Source organism: Haliotis cracherodii, unplaced genomic scaffold, assembly GCF_022045235.1.
Source record: "Haliotis cracherodii isolate W230 unplaced genomic scaffold, xgHalCrac1.p SCAF_1, whole genome shotgun sequence".
NCBI classification, from domain to species: domain Eukaryota; kingdom Metazoa; phylum Mollusca; class Gastropoda; order Lepetellida; family Haliotidae; genus Haliotis; species Haliotis cracherodii.
In genome coordinates, this window is record NW_027266264.1 from 15,190,638 (window position 1) to 15,213,840 (window position 23,203).

Here is a 23,203-nt window from a genome sequence, read left to right on the forward strand (position 1 = left end):
GCCGCAGTTTAACATGAATACCCCACTCAGACACAGTGTACTGACTCCGAGCCGACCAGTCCTTGTTTTAGCCCCTTAATGCCGAGCGCCAGACAGGGTAACAACAAATACCATCATTTAACGTCTTTTGGTATGACGCGGCTGGGGATCGAACCCCGGATCTTCCGCTCTCCGGGCGGACGCTCTACCACGGAGGCGGCTCAAACATTTGACAGACATTGTTTAGGTTTAATCATAAAGGCTTGACTTTAAATTGCAAGATATTTCATATAGAATTTAACATGGATAGCCAAAGATTTCAATACTAGTGATGACAACTTGCTCCTTTCCAGACATCTGAAATATATTTGGAGCAAGTCGAGGTGTAGATTATTATTTCTAGAATGGTCTCTGCTGTCCAGGAATCACAGAGAACAATAATAATGGCAGCTGTAAGTTTTCAAACCGTTGCTAAGACTTTCTTCAAACACAAAGTGGTGTACACCCCACAAAATGCTGGAAGGTACTTGTGAACATATGTTTATTGTCTTTATTAACATGTTTGAAGATGCACTGAATGTGTCCAAACAAAAATATATAAATACAAAAAACTGTTTTTTTAGAAAAGTTTGTGAAAACTTTTTAAAACTTTTAATACAAGATCTATTTAAGGAAATAACCCTGATTTCAGCCCTCATTATTATTTGTTTTGCTACCTTCCTCCTGGCATAGTAATCTAGAATATAATTATGTGAAGCAGAAATTTGATTGGACTGGCTATATAAACATTTTAAAAAAAGTGTTTATTCATTTGCACCCTAATTGAGAATATATACGAATATTCCACATGGAAGGATGTTTGGTTGTTACGGGGTTAATGAGTACAGCATGTCATAAAGTACAGCATGTCACTGACACAATGACAACCTTGATGAGACCACACTTGAAGCATTTTGTTTCTTGTCAAAATGGGCTCCTGGTATAATGTTTGTTTGTTTGTTTGTTTGTTTGTTTGTTTGTAGCAATAAGCAATATTCCAGCTGTATGACGGTGGTCTGTAAATAATAGAGTCTGTACCAGACATTCCAGTGATTGACATCATGAGCATCGATCCACACCGTTGGTATATGATGACATGCATCAACCAAGTCAGCAAGCCTGACCACCCAATCCCATTAGTCGCCTTTTACGGTAAGCATGGTCACCTTTTATGGCAAGCATGGGTTGCTGAAGACCCATTCTACCCTGGATCTTCACGGGTCTCCTGGTATGATGAGACTAGAAACAGGAATGAACCTAATGTGTAATTCTGATGTGGTAGACCATAGACATGAAGATATTTTGAGTGTAATCGTTTACTACTTTTAAATATTGCTGTCCTTGCCTTGGGATGGATAAACTCCCATGTCTGCTCATATTTATAGGTATTATAGGTATTACGCTTGTGTTTGTGAATGAAGGAAGTGTGTGTTGAGTTAGTTCTGATGATGCACTGTACCAGTATGGCTGGCCGGACATTGGGCCATGGAAGTGAAAAGTTTTCTTCACAAGCTGTTGCCACGTTGTTGTTACTGTTGAGAGTTTGTGGCCTGGTGGCAGCTAGTGTTTTAATTATAGATTCAACTGTATAAGTACCATGTTCCACTGAGTGGTTTCTGATGATGTTGGTGATGTTGTAGTTGTAGTAAACGTCTAAGACCTGCTTCACTTCAGTCTCTGCTCCCACATCAAGCTGACACTAGTGCCTTGACATTAAGGAAATACTGTTCAAAGTGACATTAACCCAAACTCACTCACTCACTCACTCACTCACTCACTCACTCACTCACTCTCACTCTCACTCTCACTCTCACTCTCACTCTCACTCTCACTCTCACTCTCACTCACATTCACTCACTCGCTCACTCACTCGGTACGATATAAACTTTTATCATCTCAACTGTCAAAGGTCACAAGTCAGGGTTATGTGCTGGTTCTTATTTAGATTGTTTGTTTTTCTAAGATTCAGCATTTCTTTTAGACTCTGTATGAATGTCAAATAATACTGTAATGACACTTGTGAACTGTTTTTTCAAAATATTGTGGAAGTCAAGTTACATATTTGCTAGACTAACAACTAGCCTCTGAAATAAAAATATTTTACAGAAAAAACAGTGGTATAATAAAAAGGAGCCCAACTCTCTTCATTTTCCTGAAACAGCAGTAATCTAGACTTGCCAACTGTTATAGACTTGCTGGGGCTATATTGGATATATTTGTTTTAGGGTCTGTATGACATGATAACAAACATATACCTCTCTTAAAGAAGGTCTCCAGTTATGTCACCAGCCCTGGCATGTCTGATTCAAGTCATTTAATACCTACTTTGTCTAACGTATGTTATTTGGGGAATACACTTTCGTAGTCAAGTACAAACTTTTAGGTGAAGTCCCATTAGTGAAGTCCGGGATTTGCACCACCCCCTACTTTGTCTGCTCACTCAAACATTATGATGCATATTGGTATCGCATTTAATGATTACCCTGAATCGTTACAGACAATGTCTCAGTTGTGTAATGGCAATAACTACAATAACAATCCCTAGATTTGAAACTGAGTGTAGGCCCCCTTTAATGAAATAGACCTTCTGCCTTCTTTGTGCTGTGTTGTGGGTGACCTTCACCTATTTAACTGCCCGCCTATCTGTGCTGAGTGTTTGAGTATGTGCACAAGTCAATGGTCAAGGAAGTATCACATTAGCTTTCAAGACAACAAACATGCAGATATGTACTCCATGGTGATCTAAGGTTATCTCGACACTCATTCTGGTATGAAATGTAGGGCATGAATAATACTCTAATGTTTTTATTTGTTTAAACTTTTATCCTAGAAGTATAATTGACCAATAAACAGAAAAAAAGTCTTTGATAGGCATTTCGAAATTTGAAGGATATGAAGGTGTGATTTTTTAGGGATAACACCCTGAAATGTTGTTACAGTCTATAAACAAGTTGTTATCCGTAAAAAAGTTTTCGTTTCTTTTAATTAAGGATATCTGGCTTTTCTTGTCAGTTGACATCTCATAGTTATGACTCTCAACTGAAGGCAGTCTTTTCTTGATAGATTGAAGATGGTCACCAGTACTTTTTTTGGATATATAAGATGGTTACGCGATGAATCGCAAAGATCAATGAAGAAGGAAGCGTGGTTTATTTCACAATAAAACATTGTTCTATCATGATGTAATTTCTGGATATTCGAATATGCGCTCGCAACTTGATGACGTCATATATTGAACGTTATTTTTTAGAGGGAAGTTTCCAGATGTAGCTGGGCTGTAAAGATAAAACACAGTGGCTGAACGATAGCATTCAAAAGTGGTAGATTTAAGACAACTGGAATTAAGAGAAAAGATACAGATAATCAATGTGAGGATTGTGAAAATATCTGGGAAATACCAAATTTAACCCATCTCTTCATAAAATAATCTCGACCGACTTTTCCGAGGTCGGATTCTTTTCAGGGAGTCATTTTTATTAAAATTTGGGTAGATATGTTTAAAGCTTGTACATTTTATTAACATCTTTAAAGAGGCAGTACATAATGTTGATATCACATATAAGAAATAAATGACTTGTGGTCGTTGTTTATCGTACAATAAAACACAGCAGGGAGATTAAACCATGAGGGGTGCAGCTCATTCTCCCTTTTCCACACATGCACTCACTCGTTCACATCCACATCCTCTCACTCACTCACTCACTCACATCCACACACTCTCATCCACTCATCCACTCACTCACTCACTCACTCACTCACTCACTCACTCACGCACTCACTCACTCATGTGATAAGATCTATGACCCGACTCAATCACACCCACTCATTTTCACATTCACTCATTCTCACACCCACTCATTCTCACATCCACTCACTCACAAATCCACTCACTCATTCATTCACTCATAAGCTCATATTTGACCTCATTCATTCACATCTGCACACTCTCATCCTCTCATTCTCACATTCTCTCAATCACTCACAAATCCACTCACTCACACATCCTCACACTCACTCACTCACTCACTCATATGCTCGTGTGATAACATCTGTGACCTGACTCATTCACATCCACATTCGCTCATGCACTCATTCTCACATCCACTCACTCACAAATCCACTCACTCACACATCCTCTCACTCACTCACTCACTCACTCACTCACTCACTCACTCACTCACTCACTCACACATCCTCTCACTCACTCATGTGATAACATCTGTGATCCGACTCATTCACATCCACTCTCACTCACTCACTCACTCACTCACTCACTCACTCACACATCCTCTCACTCACTCACCCACCCACCCACCCACCCACTCACTCACTCACTCACTCACCCACCCACCCACCCACCCACCCACTCACTCACTCACCCACCCACCCACTCACTCACTCACTCACTCACTCACTCGATCACTCACTCACTCACTCACCCACTCACTCACTCACTCACTCACTCACTCACTCACTCACTCACTCACTCACTCACTCACTCACTCACTCATGCAATAACATCTGTGACCGGACTCATTCACGTCCACATTTGCTCCCAGTGTTCTCTATGGTTGAGCATTTCCCGGCCATCATGTACTTTTCAGTCCAGCAGTACAGATGAAGTACGGGTGACCCTTAATGTGTGCCTGAATATGTGCATAAACTCTGTATCAACCAGTGCACCAGATGGAAACACAAGCAGGCCTTGAATAGCCCCTGGTCAGATGAAAAAAATAGATAAACCAATGTTTGTGATTATATATCAATTCTTTAACAAGATATTAGAATATAGAATTTGTGTCACTGTTTCCACAGAACTATTGTTATATATGTCAAAAGTATGGATTCATCGAGATCATTTTGTTCAACAGATTCATTATTAAGTTTCAGAGGGTGAGAGAAATATGGCTAGAAGGATTTAATTTGTCAATACAAAGATTAAACCTTTTATGTGTCCCTTGAAACTCGAAACAATATTGATGCATACGCCTCTCTGAAAAAATGCATTGAGAAAACACTAGAGCTTATTAAGGATTAACGGTACTACAGAATATGTGGCCTCACTCTTTATCTGAATTCCACTTCAACAACAATATCATGGCATCAAAACAACTTCCTTGGTTCGCACCTATAAATCATGTATGAAGTTATTATCCTGTAAACGTGATTGTGTATTGTATTTCATTTGTTTACCATCCTGCCATTGTGTCCACAGGTCTCACTGGAAAATGACACAAAAATCAATCCAGTTGCTTAGTGTTACTGTGTAACTCGGAGGATTGCCGAGTAGTCCGACTGGAAATTGATTCCTGTAAATAAATCAAATGTAATTAAAGCATGTAGCTGTCAGGATCTTAAGGTATTGTTGTAGAGTGGGACCGTCTTGTATCTCTCTGGTCAGAGCTAGCAGAAATTATCATTACATTAAGCCTGTGGATTATGAATGTTTTGCAGTATCTCTCTGGTCAGAGCTAGCAGAAATTATCATTACATTAAGCTAGTGAATGAGGAATGTTTTGCAGGATCTCTCTTGTCAGAGCTAGCAGAAATTATCATTACATTAAGCCTGTGGATTAGAAATGTTTTGCAGTATCTCTGGTCAGAGCTAGCAGAAATTATCATTACATTAAGCCTGTGAATTAGGAATGTTTTGCGGTATCTGTTTTAGAAGGCTAATTATTTGCTTAAGTTATTCATTTCCAACTGTTGATGTTTTTTTATCATGGTTAATCTTTTCCTTATTTGGCCTCACCATTTCAGTTTCTTTTGTTTTCCAAGTTTTCTTGGTCAAAATGCAGAGACGGGATGAAAAAATGTTAAATTTCTTCTTCTTCTTTTTTGGTTTTTCCTTGCGTTCCTTTTGTAAGATTGTCTTAAACAAGAAACAATTTGGTGTTACCTTAATACAAGAGCAAGTTTTCAGGCTTATAAGTATTGAGTGTCCTTTTGTGCTTTCTATAAATATTACAAATCAAAAAGGATATTTCTACTGAAATCAACCAAAATAGAGCTATTGCCCATTCACAAATGGTTCAGAAAAACCCCAAATACATTGCAGTTGCATAAAGAGCACAAAGTCAGAGATTTATTCAGCCCTAATATATTTAAAGCTGAGACCATAAGACACTTCTTAGAATCAGATATTGTAACGGTAACATTTTTTTTTTTTATTTGTAGTGTTCTTATATTCTAATAATAGATGTGAGCATTGTAAACTTCTAAAAACTTACACCCACACCCATGTCCACGCCCACATCCATGTCCATGTCCATGTCCATGTCCACACCAACATCCACACCCATACTGAATAAAAATTTAATAAAAAAAAAACAAACATCCACACCCATGTCCACATCCATGTCCACACCAACATCCACACCCATGTCCACATCCATGTCCACACCAACATCCACATCCATGTCCACACCCATGTCCACACCCATGTCCACATCCATGTCCACACCAACATCCACATCCATGTCCACACCAACATCCACATCCATGTCCGCACCAACATCCACATCCATGTCCACACCAACATCCACATCCATGTCCGCACCAACATCCACACCCATGTCCACACCCAAGTCCACACCAACATCCACATCCATGTCCATGTCCATGTCCACACCCATGTCCACACCAACATCCACACCCATGTCCACACCCATGTCCACACCCATGTCCACACCCATGTCCACATCCATGTCCACACCAACATCCACATCCATGTCCACACCAACATCCACACCCATGTCCACACCCATGTCCATGTCCATGTCCACACCAACATCCACATCCATGTCCACACCCATGTCCACACCAACATCCACACCCATGTCCACACCCATGTCCACACCAACATCCACACCCATGTCCACACCCATGTCCACACCCATGTCCACACCCATGTCCACATCCATGTCCACACCAACATCCACATCCATGTCCACACCAACATCCACATCCATGTCCACACCCATGTCCACACCCATGTCCACATCCATGTCCACACCAACATCCACATCCATGTCCACACCAACATCCACATCCATGTCCGCACCAACATCCACATCCATGTCCACACCAACATCCACATCCATGTCCGCACCAACATCCACACCCATGTCCACACCCATGTCCACACCAACATCCACATCCATGTCCATGTCCATGTCCACACCCATGTCCACACCAACATCCACACCCATGTCCACACCCATGTCCACACCCATGTCCACACCCATGTCCACATCCATGTCCACACCAACATCCACATCCATGTCCACACCAACATCCACACCCATGTCCACACCCATGTCCATGTCCATGTCCACACCAACATCCACATCCATGTCCACACCCATGTCCACACCAACATCCACACCCATGTCCACACCCATGTCCACACCAACATCCACACCCATGTCCACACCCATGTCCACACCCATGTCCACACCCATGTCCACATCCATGTCCACACCAACATCCACACCCATGTCCACACCAACATCCACATCCATGTCCGCACCCATGTCCACACCCATGTCCACACCAACATCCACATCCATGTCCACACCAACATCCACATCCATGTCCGCACCAACATCCACATCCATGTCCACACCAACATCCACATCCATGTCCGCACCAACATCCACACCCATGTCCACACCCATGTCCACACCAACATCCACACCCATGTCCACACCCATGTCCACACCCATGTCCACACCAACATCCACACCCATGTCCACACCCATGTCCACACCCATGTCCACACCCATGTCCACACCCATGTCCACACCCATGTCCACACCCATGTCCACACCAACATCCACACCCATGTCCACACCCATGTCCACACCAACATCCACACCCATGTCCACACCAACATCCACACCCATGTCCACACCAACATCCACATCCATGTCTACACCCATGTCCACACCCATGTCCACACCCATGTCCACATCCATGTCCACACCAACATCCACACCCATGTCCACACCAACATCCACACCCATGTCCACACCCATGTCCACACCCATGTCCACACCAACATCCACACCCATGTCCACACCCATGTCCACATCCATGTCCGCACCAACATCCACACCCATGTCCACACCAACATCCACACCCATGTCCACACCAACATCCACACCCATGTCCACACCCATGTCCACATCCATGTCCACACCAACATCCACATCCATGTCCACACCAACATCCACATCCATGTCCGCACCAACATCCACATCCATGTCCACACCAACATCCACATCCATGTCCGCACCAACATCCACACCCATGTCCACACCCATGTCCACACCAACATCCACATCCATGTCCATGTCCATGTCCACACCCATGTCCACACCAACATCCACACCCATGTCCACACCCATGTCCACACCCATGTCCACACCCATGTCCACATCCATGTCCACACCAACATCCACATCCATGTCCACACCAACATCCACACCCATGTCCACACCCATGTCCATGTCCATGTCCACACCAACATCCACATCCATGTCCACACCCATGTCCACACCAACATCCACACCCATGTCCACACCCATGTCCACACCAACATCCACACCCATGTCCACACCCATGTCCACACCCATGTCCACACCCATGTCCACATCCATGTCCACACCAACATCCACATCCATGTCCACACCAACATCCACATCCATGTCCACACCCATGTCCACACCCATGTCCACATCCATGTCCACACCAACATCCACATCCATGTCCACACCAACATCCACATCCATGTCCGCACCAACATCCACATCCATGTCCACACCAACATCCACATCCATGTCCGCACCAACATCCACACCCATGTCCACACCCATGTCCACACCAACATCCACATCCATGTCCATGTCCATGTCCACACCCATGTCCACACCAACATCCACACCCATGTCCACACCCATGTCCACACCCATGTCCACACCCATGTCCACATCCATGTCCACACCAACATCCACATCCATGTCCACACCAACATCCACACCCATGTCCACACCCATGTCCATGTCCATGTCCACACCAACATCCACATCCATGTCCACACCCATGTCCACACCAACATCCACACCCATGTCCACACCCATGTCCACACCAACATCCACACCCATGTCCACACCCATGTCCACACCCATGTCCACACCCATGTCCACATCCATGTCCACACCAACATCCACACCCATGTCCACACCAACATCCACATCCATGTCCGCACCCATGTCCACACCCATGTCCACACCAACATCCACATCCATGTCCACACCAACATCCACATCCATGTCCGCACCAACATCCACATCCATGTCCACACCAACATCCACATCCATGTCCGCACCAACATCCACACCCATGTCCACACCCATGTCCACACCAACATCCACACCCATGTCCACACCCATGTCCACACCCATGTCCACACCAACATCCACACCCATGTCCACACCCATGTCCACACCCATGTCCACACCCATGTCCACACCCATGTCCACACCCATGTCCACACCAACATCCACACCCATGTCCACACCCATGTCCACACCAACATCCACACCCATGTCCACACCAACATCCACACCCATGTCCACACCAACATCCACATCCATGTCTACACCCATGTCCACACCCATGTCCACACCCATGTCCACATCCATGTCCACACCAACATCCACACCCATGTCCACACCAACATCCACACCCATGTCCACACCCATGTCCACACCCATGTCCACACCAACATCCACACCCATGTCCACACCCATGTCCACATCCATGTCCGCACCAACATCCACACCCATGTCCACACCAACATCCACACCCATGTCCACACCAACATCCACACCCATGTCCACACCCATGTCCACATCCATGTCCGCACCAACATCCACATCCATGTCCACACCAACATCCACATCCATGTCCGCACCAACATCCACATCCATGTCCACACCAACATCCACATCCATGTCCGCACCAACATCCACACCCATGTCCACACCCATGTCCACACCAACATCCACATCCATGTCCACATCCATGTCCACACCAACATCCACACCCATGTCCACACCAACATCCACACCCATGTCCACACCCATGTCCACACCCATGTCCACACCCATGTCCACACCAACATCCACATCCATGTCCACACCAACATCCACACCCATGTCCACACCCATGTCCACACCCATGTCCACACCAACATCCACACCCATGTCCACACCCATGTCCACACCCATGTCCACACCCATGTCCACATCCATGTCCACACCAACATCCACATCCATGTCCACACCAACATCCACACCCATGTCCACACCCATGTCCACACCAACATCCACACCCATGTCCACACCCATGTCCACACCAACATCCACATCCATGTCCACACCCATGTCCACACCAACATCCACACCCATGTCCACATCCATGTCCGCACCAACATCCACACCCATGTCCACACCCATGTCCACACCAACATCCACATCCATGTCCATGTCCATGTCCACACCCATGTCCACACCAACATCCACACCCATGTCCACACCCATGTCCACACCCATGTCCACACCCATGTCCACATCCATGTCCACACCAACATCCACATCCATGTCCACACCAACATCCACACCCATGTCCACACCCATGTCCATGTCCATGTCCACACCAACATCCACATCCATGTCCACACCAACATCCACACCCATGTCCACATCCATGTCCACACCAACATCCACATCCATGTCCGCACCAACATCCACACCCATGTCCACACCAACATCCACATCCATGTCCACACCCATGTCCACACCCATGTCCACATCCATGTCCACACCAACATCCACACCCATGTCCGCACCAACATCCACACCCATGTCCACACCAACATCCACACCCATGTCCACACCCATGTCCACACCCATGTCCACACCAACATCCACACCCATGTCCACACCAACATCCACACCCATGTCCACACCAACATCCACACCCATGTCCACACCCATGTCCACACCAACATCCACATCCATGTCCATGTCCATGTCCACACCCATGTCCACACCAACATCCACACCCATGTCCACACCCATGTCCACACCCATGTCCACACCCATGTCCACACCCATGTCCACACCAACATCCACATCCATGTCCGCACCAACATCCACACCCATGTCCACACCAACATCCACACCCATGTCCACACCCATGTCCACACCCATGTCCACACCAACATCCACACCCATGTCCACACCAACATCCACACCCATGTCCACACCAACATCCACACCCATGTCCACACCCATGTCCACACCAACATCCACATCCATGTCCATGTCCATGTCCACACCCATGTCCACACCAACATCCACACCCATGTCCACACCCATGTCCACACCCATGTCCACACCCATGTCCACATCCATGTCCACACCAACATCCACATCCATGTCCACACCAACATCCACACCCATGTCCACACCCATGTCCATGTCCATGTCCACACCAACATCCACATCCATGTCCACACCAACATCCACACCCATGTCCACATCCATGTCCACACCAACATCCACATCCATGTCCGCACCAACATCCACACCCATGTCCACACCAACATCCACATCCATGTCCACACCCATGTCCACACCCATGTCCACACCCATGTCCACATCCATGTCCACACCAACATCCACATCCATGTCCGCACCAACATCCACACCCATGTCCACACCAACATCCACACCCATGTCCACACCCATGTCCACACCAACATCCACATCCATGTCCGCACCAACATCCACACCCATGTCCACACCAACATCCACACCCATGTCCACACCCATGTCCACACCCATGTCCACACCCATGTCCACATCCATGTCCACACCAACATCCACATCCATGTCCACACCAACATCCACACCCATGTCCACACCCATGTCCATGTCCATGTCCACACCAACATCCACATCCATGTCCACACCAACATCCACACCCATGTCCACATCCATGTCCACACCAACATCCACATCCATGTCCGCACCAACATCCACACCCATGTCCACACCAACATCCACATCCATGTCCACACCCATGTCCACACCCATGTCCACACCCATGTCCACATCCATGTCCACACCAACATCCACATCCATGTCCGCACCAACATCCACACCCATGTCCACACCCATGTCCACACCAACATCCACACCCATGTCCACACCAACATCCACACCCATGTCCACACCCATGTCCACACCCATGTCCACACCAACATCCACACCCATGTCCACACCAACATCCACACCCATGTCCACACCAACATCCACACCCATGTCCACACCAACATCCACACCAACATCCACACCCATGTCCACACCCATGTCCACACCCATGTCCACATCCATGTCCACACCAACATCCACACCCATGTCCACACCAACATCCACACCCATGTCCACACCCATGTCCACACCCATGTCCACACCCATGTCCACACCAACATCCACACCCATGTCCACATCCATGTCCACACCAACATCCACATCCATGTCCACACCAACATCCACATCCATGTCCACACCCATGTCCACACCCATGTCCACACCCATGTCCACACCAACATCCACATCCATGTCCACATCCATGTCCACACCAACATCCACATCCATGTCCACACCAACATCCACACCCATGTCCACACCAACATCCACACCCATGTCCACATCCATGTCCACACCAACATCCACATCCATGTCCACACCAACATCCACATCCATGTCCGCACCAACATCCACACCCATGTCCACACCCATGTCCACACCCACAGCAACACCCACGCCCACATCCATGTCCACACCCAAGCAACGCCCACGCCAACACCCACGCCCACATCCATGTCCATGTCCACACCCACAGCAACACCCACGCCCACGCCAACACCCACGCCCACATCCATGTCCATGTCCACACCCACAGCAACACCCACGCCCATGCCAACATCCACACCCACGCCCACGTCCACACCCACACCTACGCCCATGTCCACACCCACAGCAACGCCCACGCCCACACCAACATCTACACCCACGCCAACAGCCACGTCCATGTCCACACCAACATCCATACCCACACCCATGCCCATGCCCACATCCACGTCCACACCAACATCCACACCCATGTCCACACCCACAGCAACACCCACGCCCACACCAACATCCACACCCACGCCAACCTCCACGTCCACACCAACATCCATACCCACATCCACGCCCACATCAACGTCCACATCCATATCCACACCCCTTAAAACAAATGAAATGCTCACAATAAAATCACTCCCATCAAGAAGTACATGTAACTTATTTATTTTTAAAAAAAGAGTAATTAAGTTGATTTGACCTACTGAACACATGGAGACATTCTGGTGTTACAAGGTAGCCTTGTGAGTGTGGTTTGTAAACAGTGTGACTAACAAGCACTTGATCATGGTGATGTAACGTGGCCCTGTGCCACAGCTGTTGCAAGACACACACAAGTCCGGCTCAACTGTGACCAGTCTCCTCTAGCTGCTGGGCTAAACCCATTCCAGCTGAGTCTCACCTGTAACGAGATTCTGCCTGTAGATGTCAAGTAACGTGATGAACAGTAGTGCTTGTTTGTGTGGAGGTGAAAACATGCTGGAGTGTTTATGTGAATGGTGTTGTGACGACCCTTTTGTATGCCGAGCCTAGGCTAGTTCCACTGGGGGACAATTGTGATATACTAGTGAACACAGATTTCAATCAGGTTGGTGTCGAACATTTTACGTTTTTTATGGATTTTCAACTTTGATGAACACAGATAGTTGTGTGTCAAGTCTTTATACCTGATTGTTTCATTATTGATACTTAAATCATCATACTCTGACAATAGGCTGTTCTATGTGAACATTTCAGATCCAGCACTGTCACATGGGACCAAGCTATGAGATATAAATAATCCATGTTTGATATTCAAAACAGTTTATTATATTTCAATGTTTGGAATTGGTGACTGGATAGTACAATAAATCAACTCATTTGTCAAATCAAAAATATTTCTGTGGATTTGTGCTCTGTGATATGACATCTGATGCATTATTGATCAATTAAATCAATTCTGACCACCCACATTACATGTTAGTAACGCTCACATGTTTCTGTGTGCTGCACACTTCAAATTAATTTCAAGGGGTTTACCTTGATTTGCAAAAGTGGGGGTGCAGGGGACCCCCAATAATTCATTTTAAGGGTCCTTGCAGGCAATATGAGGGTCCTGTAAAGTAATTTAATATGTAGTGTACTGTACATCTTGATAATGTCTTTAGAGCCTGGAATGAATGAGTGATCATGTGGACAGTGGTCATGACTGGTGGATGAAATAACTGAGACCCATACCTGCTATTGATGCGCTGAAGATACATTGAAAATTATTGTGCATTCCTTGAGATGCATTTGGGGGGAGGGGGTCCATTCTCTTCATTTGTGCGAACTGGACGCACATTTCTGTGTCGTGTAAAACCCTGTCCCCAGCTCAGTGTTGGAAAGCTAATGCCACATTTAACATGAAGGGAGTAGTAATGACTGCATGGTTATAATGATGTGCATATCATGTGTCAGTGTGACCCAAATGAGTCGATGGTTCTTATGCTTTGAACTGTGGTCTCTGGCCCAGATTGAATTAATATCAGGCTGCCATATGATATAGCTGAATTAATGCTGACAGTAGTGTGAACAACATTCATTCCTGCTCTTACGCTGGCAGAACCAGAGAGGCTGTGTGTATCCTCTTGTTTCATACACCGTCCAAGTTAAGGCCAGGTGTTTTATATTTTTCGGGTTACGGACCCGCCGACTCTAATTTTTTAGAAAATGTGAAAAAAAAAACCAGATTTCTAAAAACAATTCTCCCGCCGATAGCCATGTAGTCAGTTATTTTATTTGTTATCTTCACCTTTTAATAAAAAACCTATAAATTTACTGTTGTAAACTAGAAAAGAGATACATAATCGATCTTTGTTAATCTCGAAGCCGAACATGAATAGCCTGGTCTAACTGCCCCCTCGGCCAGGTCACTTTGTAACTTGGGTATTGTGTGCACCCCCTTTTTCAAAATCCTGGTGTCGCCTCTGACTTACACCATTAGATATATCGATGTCTTTGAACTTAGATGAAACTGGAACTAGGTTGGAATATGTCCTTTGAAAGTTACGCTTGTCCAGCATGGGACGTTGCTCAAAATGTCAACAACTCGCTTGTCAGGAATAGGCTGAAGTATATACAGGTGTCGTACCAGGCTGACCTTGGTGTACCGGTATATATTTTATTATTCTGGGATTTTTCTAAGAATGTATATTTTTTTTACATCAATCTTTTTTCAGGATGTTCAGCATGCTTGGCAAAAAATATGAAATTCAGTACTTTCTGGAACAATTTAGGTTGTTGTTTTTCAAATCCTGTATCCCACTCCAGTCTGTGACACGGTCAGTCTCCTATTCTCCGTGATGAAGACTGTACATGGGAAATGATGCTGATGTAGGTGAAATCTCCCTCTGTTCATCAATATAGGGCAAGGCTGACTGTGTCCCTCGCCACCAGCTGCTTCTCGCTGTAAATCATTCCCGGCCTTTCGAATACCTTGCGACACGGCCTGCCAATCACAGATCCATAAATGTTAATAAGGTGGAGCCCCACCTGCAGAATATGCCCATGTCTTTCCAGTTTCTTATAGCGACGTCAGATGAAGCTAAGCATAAACACTGCATTCAGAAAATTCCCGCTACATGACGGCAGTCTGTAAATATTCGAGTCGTTACCAGACAATCCAGTAATTGACATAATGAACTTTAATAAGATGACATGCATCAACAAAATCACCAAGCCTGACCACCCGAACTCATTAGTCGCCTCTTACGACAAGCACAGTCGCCTTTTAAGGCAAGAATGGGTTCCTGGAGACCTATTCTAACCCGGATCTTCATGGGTATGCAATATATCAAACTGTTTTGGAGGGGCATTTTAGGATCCTCTGGATAGATTTTTGATAGGTGGCTCATCAGTTTAACAGGACATGGGCACATAATCACTATGTTTAAAACACGTGAAGATCCGGTGTAGAATAGGTCTTTAGCAACCCATGCTTGCCGTAAAAGGTGTCTGTGCTTGTCGAAAGAGGTGACTAACGGGTGGTCAGACTCGCTGACTTGGTTGATGCATGTCATCGTATCCCAATTGCATGGATCAATGCTCATGATGTCAATCACTGGATTGTCGGGTCCAGACTTGATTATTTACAGACCACCTTCATATAGCGGGGATATTGCTCAGTGCGGTGTTAAACAACAAACAAACAAACACGACGTATTAAAGCTTTCTCCTTTCAAAAAATTTTAAATTCTAAACACATTATATCTACGACTCGTATTGTCAGTGTCAGAAGATGCTGCATTATCTTGCTGTACAGTTACAGTAACATACATCAGATTGAAGTCCACCAATATTTATAGGGATGTTGTTAAACAATATTTCCTACATCGCCTCTAAGTTCGTGGGCCATGGCATTTGATAATAAATTCCCAACTGTGTCAGTAAGGTTCCTTTCAGGTATTTGCTTGAGTAGACACTGTTCTGTTTTGTGACGGTTATGCTATAGTACTTTGTCACCATTGTGCCAAGCCATACAAGAAATAAGAAATTCACATAACGCCTCGACTAGGGACCTTTTTCAGTGATGCACAAACATGTGCCAATATTCAACAGGAAGCGATATAATTGGCAGAGATGCAGCAGTCGTCCAATGACATTCGTCTACACTGCTGCTGATGCTGAAAATTCAGGATACTACTTTGGAATTTCAAGATACATACGTTGAAATTTCAAGCTAAAATCTTAAAATTTCAACTTATTATCTTGAAATTTCCTGATCATTTTCTTGAAATTTCAACTTAGTATGTATCTTGAAATTTTAACTTAGTGTCTTAAAATTTCAACACAGCATCTTGAAATTTTAACTTGGTATCTTGAAATTTCAAGAAAAAAAACAAATGGCCCTAAAAGGCTTCCGTAACTATAGGTCGGCTAGTCTAAAAAGTAGAAATAGTTTAATGTGGGAGGAGAGCCTGCAACACAGCTGTGGGTTTATACAATGCAATCCTGACGAACGAGGCAGGAACACTTGTGCATCAATGCATCCTAGCAATTTCAGGATCAACAACAAACTTTATTTTGACTCCCATCTTTAATATATGTTAACTTCAGTTGGTCCTTGTTTAGAAAATAGTTTTGGGGTGCAGTATGCTATCAGCTTATTGTTTGGATAAAAAAAAATTAGCAATTTCTGAAAAAAAAATATTTTGGCAGACTGTAAAGCAAGTTAACTAAGAGTATGGCCTAATATAAGAAAACAAATTGGTTTGGCATGCACCACATGCAGACAGGGTAGCTTGGTGCTGATAAATGTGTGTTTGGTCAAAAAAAAAGTCACATGTCAGTTAGCCTTTGCCTTAGACTGTTATGAAGAACAAGTTAAGCATTGTGTACCCTTGTGGTGATTCGGAGTTCGAATTGGGCCCCATCAACCTTACTTATCATACAAGATGATTTAATGGCTGGGTGGTCAGGCTCTATGACTTGTTTGATTGCATATCACCTTACCCCAGCAATGTGGACTGTTGCTCATTATATCAATCACTGGTTTGCCAGGTCCAGATTTGATTATTCACAGGCCATAGTCATACCTGGAATATTGACTGTGGCATTAACAACAACAACAGTATATAAACAAATCATATTGTGAAGAATTGGAATTTAAGTAAACTGTAAAAATATTTTGGTTAGAAAGTAGGGCAGGGACGGGTAACTCAGGTACTCAGGCCGGATGGGTACTGCTTAGGACCCGGGTACCCACAGGACTACCCAGACCCATGGTTAGACACGTGAAATACTGTTTAATGACAAAAATTATCTGGAACTCCATGGCTTTACTACAAGTCACTAATGTTTGCATTTCTTTGAGACTATGCACACATTCCTTCTGAGTTAATATGTTTGATTAAAGATAAAGTTTCTTAACTTCATTGTATGCCTGACCAGATTTTTCTTTATGTATATCTAAGTGCATTTTGCCAGGGTCTGGTCAAACTATTCCCAATTGGACATTTTGTACCCATCTCTTGAGACATAGAATGGGTACCCAGGTAGGGTCAGGTAATAGGGGGTTGGGTACCTGGGTAGTAAATTTTGACTTGTCCCAGACTTATTAGAAAGCATATAATATCCAATTCTGGTATTTAAGATTAGTATATGCTGAATATTTCAAGGGAAAGAGAAGAGTGTTTAGTCATGTGCTTCAAGCATCCCACTACAATGAAGTAGAACTTGAGGACTTTTGAACTTTAGCCTTTATGAAACAAGATGTCAACTGACATGTGAAGGACATTGTTACACTACATTTATACCTCTGTGCACCCTGAATGTGGCACAACTAGGAGTTATCAGCGACACTCGGGGTGCAATTAGGAAAGAAGTGTATCTTACCCAGGATGCCCGACGACATGAGGAACTTCAAGATATGAAGTGTCTCCGTTTAATGAGAAGTTTGTGATAAGGTCCTTCACTGGCCTACTAAACTTAACAAGTTTTGTCAGGGTAAGCGATAGATAAGTTGTGCCAAATTTATCACATATCTTAATGTTCCTGTCAACTATTCTTTTTTTTCTTAATGATATTAGATTATATTTTTTACCCATGTATCGATTAAATGTATGAAAAAGGCTTTTTTTCAATCATTGGGTCAATAAGTATACAAACAGCATGTCTAAAATTGTAACCAAACTTAGAAAAAACAAATGCTTCCTAAGTCCTCTGAAAAAAACGTCCTCATTGAGTCTAATATATCACCAACAATAAAAGTTTGTTTACAAACACAGCTAGGAAGTATTTCAGAAATGATGTTGAAATAATGTTGAAGTAAGCTTCTCGTAGAAATGTCGCAAAATTCTTCCCAAGAATCAAGTGTTTGTGTTTTCTGTTGACATAGTAGAATGTAGATAAACTTGTGTGACACACCAGGAGAAAAGAGACCTTATGAGGGCCAGTAAACAATTGTGTCATAAAGACGTTGGACATCAACGTACATTAATGAAGATCGCCATGTGTGATGTCATGTATTTCTGTAATAAATATGAATTTAAGCTTGTGAATTGTAATCAATTCAACGAATAACGAACTTGAAATCAAACCTGAGCTCTTCTTGAAACCACAGTATGTTTCTCTCCATATACCATGACGAAAAAAAACATGAATTCTTTGGTGTGTGCCAAGATATTGAGTGATGCAGCATGGATTCATTCCAATTGTGTGAGTGGGTTGTCAATCTGAATTTAGGAAACACTGATAATGTCCTTTAAACGAAGTATGGTGCTTCATACGATGGAACATTGTTTTTGTACGTCTCTGTACCTTTATACTCGCATATATTACAGGCCTTGAAAGTGTAACCCAAGCAAACCAGTACGTTGACCATGTTTATGTCTATTCTTGTTATGCCAGCGACATTAGTTTTATTGCCTTTTGTTTACCTGACAAAATGATTTCATTTTACACAAGGCCAGTGTTTAAAAAAGTCATGTTATATCAGCATGTTGAGGGAACAGGGAAAGATTTATAGAAAACGATATGTTTGTTATTAGTTGTAGGTTGCTAGCTGTCTTCTTGTCAATCAAAAACTCCAAAAATCTAATTAAAGCATGAATGGTTGGTTTTATGAATATACAAGAAAAGAGGGCCACCTCAGTGGTCTCGTGGTAGAGCGTCCGCCTGGCGAGTGGAAAGTCCAGGGTTCGATCCCCAGACTCGTAATGCCAAAAGATGTAAAATATGGTACTTGTTGTTACCCTGCCTGGCATCGGTATTAAGGGGCTAAAACAAGGACAGGTCAACTTGGAGTCAGTATACTGTGTCTGAGAGGGGTATTCATGTTAAACTGCGGCATGGTATCCAAGTGGGCTAAAACTATAAAATCGGCATCATACTGAAATAGTACAAGCAGCTCCTCATTCCCCCGCACACCGACCATCCCAGGGACCTATGCTAACCTGGAATCCCCATGGAGTTGAATATTAGTTTAGTATGTCAAATAGACATATTTTCCATGACACACAATTTTATACCAGGGACAGGGATGGTTTGTCAGGCAGTTAATGGAAGACCTCGGGCTTCTGTAAATGATAATGCCCTGAAAAATAGCCTTACCCCTATATGAACCAGAAGTTGTATCAATCAAGTTGTATGTTTTCTTATTTACTCCCCAAATTCTAGAATGCAAATCAAACAATTTGTTAGCCTGTTATCTCTCTCACCCTGTAGCTGAAGGAATTAATAATATTTAACTGCAATGTCACTCAATCTCTATTACAGATCAGGCAGTTACAACTAAAAGAAGAAATGGAGAAAAGTCGGGTTTTACAAGAAGCACTGCATGCTCTTGCCACAGAACATCATGAGTTGGAGAAATCTATAAGTAGTCACAAGTCATCAATACGGTATTACGACACTGACGATGACGAGTTCTATGATTGTAGTGATGATGGGGATGAAGTCTTTGGTAAGTTCAAATAATAACAAAAAACATCATTTCTATTAATCATATGTTGTGCGCGTCCAGGCTAAAAATCCTTTTAGAAAGAATCAAATAAACTATTGTATTATTGCTCATTCTTGACCTATTAGTGCATTGATTAAGGGGAGATAATTTTTGTTCATTTTCATAATTATCTCCCTTTGACTACATGCAAACTCCCAGAAGTATAGTGGAATCAATGTTTCTTTGTTTTATGTTATGTTTTGACATTTATGCATTTAAAATATTCATCCCTTTGTAATTAGTCATAATACTAAAGGATAAATCAATAAAAGTAATAAATACTAAAAGAAACAATCTGTTGCCCTTTCTTTTCCAGGGTCCCCAAGATACGAGTCTTTTGCCGAGTCTTTCACAGATGCCTTATCTCAGGACTTTGATGTGAGTTCTACAAACGGGAAAACAAGTACAGCAATCAAACCGTGGGCAAGGTATTTGAAACATTGATATTCTCGATAAGCAGACGGCTGAGGTTATTTCAGTGTCTGTCTCTCTCCCTGTCTTGTAGCCATGAAGATTCTACTGTCAGGATTACAGTTATTGGCAAGACAAGAGGACTGTACCAAGATCAAGCAGTCTGCACATGAACAATTCTCAGAATGTTGTGGTGTATGCATATCCAGCACATGAAATACTGAACCAGTTTAAACTACCTAGTCAGTGATAACAAAATATTTTGTGTGAACTTTGACCGCCCAATCGAAATGAAGGTTGCATGATATCTTGAGCCAATTAGCTATCAACTTTCTAAAACTCTCTGGCTTCATTTTTGTTTGCCCTGTTGGAGAAAAAAATTTGAACAACAGAACACTAATATTTCTTCGATGATATTCTTTTCTGGGTGTTGATGCTATGGAGCTCAGAAACAACAGGATGTATGAAATCTCTACAACAATATACTGATGCTGCTATACTTTCGACATAAGGTCATCTTAGTTCATTTTTCAAGTAGACATTCTTCGCATTTCAACATTCTTCAGTAAAGATCCTTTGTGGACCCAGACTGTTATGTCATCCATACAAAATTGCTTGTCTATGTTGTCATCCGTCAAACAGTTTTTTTTCGTTTCTCAAGATACAGAAGTGAGATTTGAAGGTTTAAATGCTTTGATCACTTGTACTGAGAATTGGAAGCCTTCACCCTTCTTGGCTGATAGGAAAGTTCATCTGACACGACCTCTTATTGAGGTGACCTTAGATCTTAACAAGATGGCACTTGTTACCCAACTGGTGCTTGGCAATAAGGGTAGAAAACAAGGACTGGTCTGCTCGAAAGCAATGTAATTTTATACCATGTTAAACTGATGTATATGAGTGGGCTAGTGCTGTAAAATCAGTATCAGTCCAGACTTAAGTACATTTTGCATGCATGCACGTCACAATGTAAGTGCAATAACCTTAAGTGCAACATTCAACCTCATCTCACCATATATATATGATAAATGCTGTGATCATGGATACAAGATCAGATTTGCACTGGTAATTACCACAGAGTGTTTTCTTTGCCAGTACCTGCACCTGGGAATTTATTTTGATATTAGACAGTTTAAGAATATTAAAACCCTAATGTTTCACCCCTGATTACACATATTATCCACATCATGCTGTTAAAAAGGTGTAGATTTCTCAGTGCATGTTTCAAACGTTTTATATTTAATGTTAATAATGCCAGCATAGCTCTCTTTGTCATCACTTGTCTTGGGATATAAAATCGCTGTCCGGCTTAAGTCAGGACTATAACCCTATAGACTTCTTGAGACTTGTATTGTTTACCAAGTGGTGTTGAAATTGCTTCAGGGCAATTATCATTTAGGTTTTTGTTACTTCTTGTGCTTACAATGAAACCTCCTGTGCTTACAATGAAACTTCTTGTGCTTACAATGAAACTTCTTGTGCTTACAATGAAAGCTCTTGTGCTTACAATGAAACTTCTTGTGCTTACAATGAAACCTCTTGTGCTTACAATGAAACCTCTTGTGCTTACAATGAAACTTCTTGTGCTTACAATGAAAGCTCTTGTGCTTACAATGAAACCTCCTGTGCTTACAATGAAACCTCCTGTGCTTACAATGAAACATCTTGTTCCTACAATGAAACTTCTTGTGCTTACAATGAAACATCTTGTTCCTACAATGAAACTTCTTGTACCTACAATGAAACTTCTTGTGCTTACAATGAAACTTCTTGTGCTTACAATGAAAGCTCTTGTTACAATGAAACCTCCTGTGCTTACAATGAAACATCTTGTTCCTACAATGAAACTTCTTGTGCTTACAATGAAACGTCTTGTGCTTACAATGAAAGCTCTTGTTACAATGAAACCTCCTGTGCTTACAATGAAACATCTTGTTCCTACAAAGAAACGTCTTGTGCTCACAATGAAATGTCTTGTGCTTACAATGAAAGCTCATGTGCTTACAATGAAACCTCTTGTGCTTACAATGAAACGTATTGTGCTCACAATGAA

General features: G+C 43.2%; 1 protein-coding gene across 1 annotated transcript in view; it reads left to right on the forward strand.

Annotated features, from left to right (window-relative positions):
• LOC139473479 (oxysterol-binding protein-related protein 1-like) overlaps positions 1 to 23,203 on the forward strand; it is a 119,531-nt gene that overhangs the window by 36,197 nt on the left and 60,131 nt on the right. Inside the window, exons 15-16 of the mRNA XM_071256080.1 lie at positions 20,514 to 20,700; positions 21,056 to 21,167. Coding sequence (XP_071112181.1) covers positions 20,514 to 20,700; positions 21,056 to 21,167 — 299 coding nt within the window. The remainder of the gene's footprint in view (positions 1 to 20,513; positions 20,701 to 21,055; positions 21,168 to 23,203) is intronic.